At 41.5% G+C, this 4259-nt stretch overlaps 1 protein-coding gene across 1 annotated transcript in view; it reads right to left on the bottom strand.

Annotated features, from left to right (window-relative positions):
* Positions 1-3134: 3134 nt before the first annotated feature.
* peli3 (pellino E3 ubiquitin protein ligase family member 3) overlaps positions 3135-4259 on the bottom strand; it is a gene marked incomplete at its 5' end in the record, with an annotated part of 9271 nt that continues 8146 nt past the window's right edge. The window contains 1 exon segment of the mRNA XM_035675412.1: positions 3135-3923. Within this exon segment, the coding sequence (XP_035531305.1) occupies positions 3324-3923 (600 nt within the window).

The raw sequence follows: 4259 nt of genomic DNA, 5'->3' as shown, positions 1-4259 counted from the left end.
CTTTCACACACATTCACTCAGCGCCACAGCCAACAAAGCACTAGTGGTGTGGACCCAAATGATCATATTTCATCTAATTAAAGGTGCCATAAGTGAAATCAGCATTTTGGTTAACTTTCTGTCCATTGCAGTTAGCAGTCCCTCCCTCCTCCCCATGTCACCACACTGACATTCTGCTGGCTGCCTTTGAGAACTGTGTCATATTTTCATAAAATGAAGAAGGAAATGTATTCTCTGTTTACTGCAGAAAGAAGGGAACAAAAAACAAAACACTTATAGCACCTTTAAGTTTTGAGGTAGCTGCTTCTGTTCCATACCGCTTATAATAGTTCATGAGAGGGTGAGTTTAAACACAACAAGGCTGTTTCAAGACAGTCAAAAGCTTCAAAATTCAAAATATAGTGAAAGTTTAATCAAATATGAAAATTAATAAGTTATCCACTCCAGCTTTAAGCTTGTGTTAAACACAGACCTTATTCAGGCTTCTAACCATTTAAAAACCCATTGACTTTAAGGAAAGAGAACAGAGGTGCTAAAACGCTAACTCAATTCCAGGTTTTCGGACTCATTGCTGCAGCAGCAACAGTTTTGTTTGGAATTTAACAAGATCTGATCAAGATCATCTTGATTTTGAAGTAAAGCTGTAACATTTGGACATTTTGGTGACTCCTAATGGTAGTATCAAAGAAGACACTGTGGCAGACAGTAAGGGATGCTGCTGCCTTCCATCAATGTACCCAGGAACTCCCAGTAAATGTCAATGTTTCTTGTGAGCGAGTGAAGTTTTTGTCCTGATGGTAGAGCTAGAGGAATGAACCCCAGTCTTCTAGGGACCGTAATTCATTTCAGGTTTCATATCAGGTATTTTGCTCTGAACACTGTTGCAGTCGACTGGAGTCCCCACAGGCTAACTACTCTGTAGATCTCCTCGGCTGCCTGTTATCCAAATGGCAGCCGCCCTGATTACTACCCCCGACTCTCCCTGTGGACCTTTAAATACACTGTAAAAGAACATCTGTAAGTTTACAGAGTTTTCCCCATTTATTTTACAGATTATTTTCTGTAGTTTATACAAATACATGGAAATTGTAAAAATAGTGTCAATTTACATTATGTAAAATAATGTAAAAAACAAATGTAACTGTAAATAATCATAAAATTACTGCTTATTTAAAGAAAATCTCCTTTAAAAAAAAAAACTGTTTATTTAATAGATTCAACTGTTAAATTCAAGTTTAATAGAGTAAAATACGTTAATAAAATTATACAAAATAATTGACAACAGTGAAAAAAAAGTATTAAGTTTATTAATTGACAGATATCTTGTATAATTATGGAAGTTTTCACAACAAGAACTTTGAATAAATGTTTTTTTATCAGTGTATTAGCACAGGTAAACTATCAAAATACAGTTTTTATCAGTGAAAACAGCAATAATTACTGTAATTTCACAGAGGATGACTTTTATTACAGTTCTATAACTTAAATTTCAGATTAAAATAAGAAAAATTAAATAATAACAGCACTGTAATATAAATTAAAGTCTGATTATTTATATTATAGCAGTATTGATAGGTCATTTTATTGTTTTTGTAAATATCTTTAATCAAACATTAAAGGCCAAAACATTACACAAGCTTTTATGTGAAATTAAGGCTAAAAACTGTATTTTAATTATAGAAAATTACTGTATTTTTACGTGTCTCTTGTTACTGTTATTTTACTGTATTTTGGAATATTACCTTTTTTTACAATGTTTTTTTTTACAGTATAAGTGCACACACTGGGCAGATCATCGGTAGCATATCACTGTGTCAACTGGAAATGCTGGAAAGGCGAATGAAGAGATGTTTGACATTGAACATTGCCTGTTATTGCTCAGGCTCTGGCTCTGGTATGAAAACCCTGCAGCAGCTCTGGGTGGGATTGCAGCTGCCTTCTGCATCCACTCTGCAGTAAGCAGTGATGTTACATGATAAGACACAAGCAATATCTGCTCACATGCAAGCCAATGTACAAGATTCACCTGTATCTGACTGCTACATTGAAGATGTGTAAATATGCAGAGGGGTCCTTGTTGGGTCCCTGTGGGAAAATTGTCAGTGTTCATTTTCCTTAGGTGTGGACTCCTGATGACAAAGCTGCCCTGTCGTTCTCCTCTTTCTCTCCTGGTGGGAAGGCATGGGGCTTGGTGACCTTGAATTATTTTTAGCACAATGGGGGCGCTGCAAACTGGGAACAAGGCTTAGAGACACTCCGTGGAGTCTGCAGCTTACCACAGCCAGGTGGAACTACAGAGGCAAACAGTTGATGGAATCATGTGTGGAGCAGCCACGCTACTCCAATCTTGAGTCTATGCAGGTACTTTTTTACAACTTTGGGTCTTATTTTCCGCAATGTGACCAGCAGTTAGAAGAACATTTTACTCACTGAGTTAATTTCTATGACTTAGGAACACAGCTACATTAAAATAGCAATCTGACGGGTCAAGAAACACGAGCAGTCTGCCAGTCAGATAGGCTGTAACAGTTCTGCCAGATTATCTAAACCACTTGAGTGGACCTGAAATGTTATTGCAGAAGAAATCGGTGTATCGGCATTAGGGCTGTGTATTGACAAGAAAATTGCTATAATGATACATATCACCATACAGGGGTTACGATTCAAGATGTTGTTTTGATTGTTGTTTTGATTGGCAGATATGTGATGGATGAAATGTTTGAATCTGTCTTTGAGACAGATCCTTGGGAAAGTGCTGGTTACAAGCAATAGTAGACCCTCAGGTAAGATAGACTGTGCCTCTGAATAACAGAAGTTGTCTAAAGGATCATCAGTTTGAGCTAGGTGTGCTTTTCATCTAGCCTGTGACTTTTATGGATTCATAGGCTGGTTTGAAGCCTTGGCTTACTATATATACATATATACATTTATATATACATATATATATATATATAAGGACTGAGCCTTGGTACACAAGGTGCACGCTCTACCAGGGCGAACCTTGTCTTGTGTCTGGCCCTTTCTTTTTAGTGACACATCTTGCTCCCAGATATCAGAAATTAACTTGGTGAGTACAAGAACAAAAGAGTACTAGACGCGTGTTCATTTCAACACAATTTATTTACATATTCTCCATACACCTCATATTCCATTTGAAGCCTTGCAGTCTACTATTGCATCATGTCAGCAGTCCCTTTCTTGTTCTTGTCATCAGTGCTTTCTCTTTCATCCCACACTTGAGTGTCCAGATTTTTGTTCCAGCACACAGTCTTTACTCAGCGTGCCCACCTCTGTCCAGTCTGCCATCAGTTCAGGTCTGAGCTTCAGTCAACAGGGCCCTGGAAGATGAGTTTGATGTGGCCCTGCTCCCCTGTCAACCAGGTACCACAGAAAGGGCAGGCAGCGTGGAAGGCATGGGTGCCATGGGGTAACGGGATCTGGCTCCACCCCACCACTGTCTTTTCTGAGCATACATGGCCGCAGGGGCAGAAAGCATGAGTGGGCGGCCCGGCATCCAGGTACAATCCTCCCTCACAGCCCAGCCACAGTGGCACGTAGGGGCCCACTCGCCGGCACATAGGGCACTCCCTCTCCCCAGTGCTGGCTGGGGCTGTGCCCCCTGGGCCGGCGGGACCCTTGTCCTTGCGGTAGCCCCAGTTGTGGTAACCGTGTACGTGGCCGCAATTGACGTACACCCAGGGCTGCTTCTTGTCGACGATCTCGCGCTGGGCCAGACTGGGGAAGGCCAGGGTGTTGAAGCCAACGGGACACTGGGGCCGGGCGGCATTCAGCTCCTGGCGAAGAGACTCCAGCTGTTTGAGGGTGGGGGTGTGGCGCAGTCCAGCGGGGGTCCTCCACAGCAGGGTAGCCCCGCACAGATCAATCAGAGAGCCATCTTGGAGGGTGTTTGATTCATTTTCAACCTTGAGAGGACAACAGAAGATGGAAATGTAGTGGGAGAAAGAGAAGAAGAGAAGGCACATCAGTTTTCATCAGTGGGCTGTCAGGAGAGGAAATGATGATTTATTATGGGGCATACTGGTGGGGTTTGCTAAGTGGGAACACTGTACTGGGCTTGTACACTCTATACAAGGGAATCTTCTAGCCCTTCAATACCTCTATAGAGAGAGAGAGAGAGAGAGAGAGAGAGAAAGACAGACAGACAGAGGTGCACAGCAACAACAGTAGCAACAACTAATAGTAGTGACTGATGATGATGAACATGAAAAAGATGATGACGACGACAACAACAACGATGG

Source organism: Morone saxatilis, unplaced genomic scaffold (genome assembly GCF_004916995.1).
Source record: "Morone saxatilis isolate NCDOM2014 unplaced genomic scaffold, NCSU_SB_2.0 Contig4, whole genome shotgun sequence".
NCBI classification, from domain to species: Eukaryota; Metazoa; Chordata; class Actinopteri; family Moronidae; genus Morone; species Morone saxatilis.
Note: the sequence above shows the minus strand (reverse complement) of the source record. Positions and strands in the feature narration are given on the sequence as shown.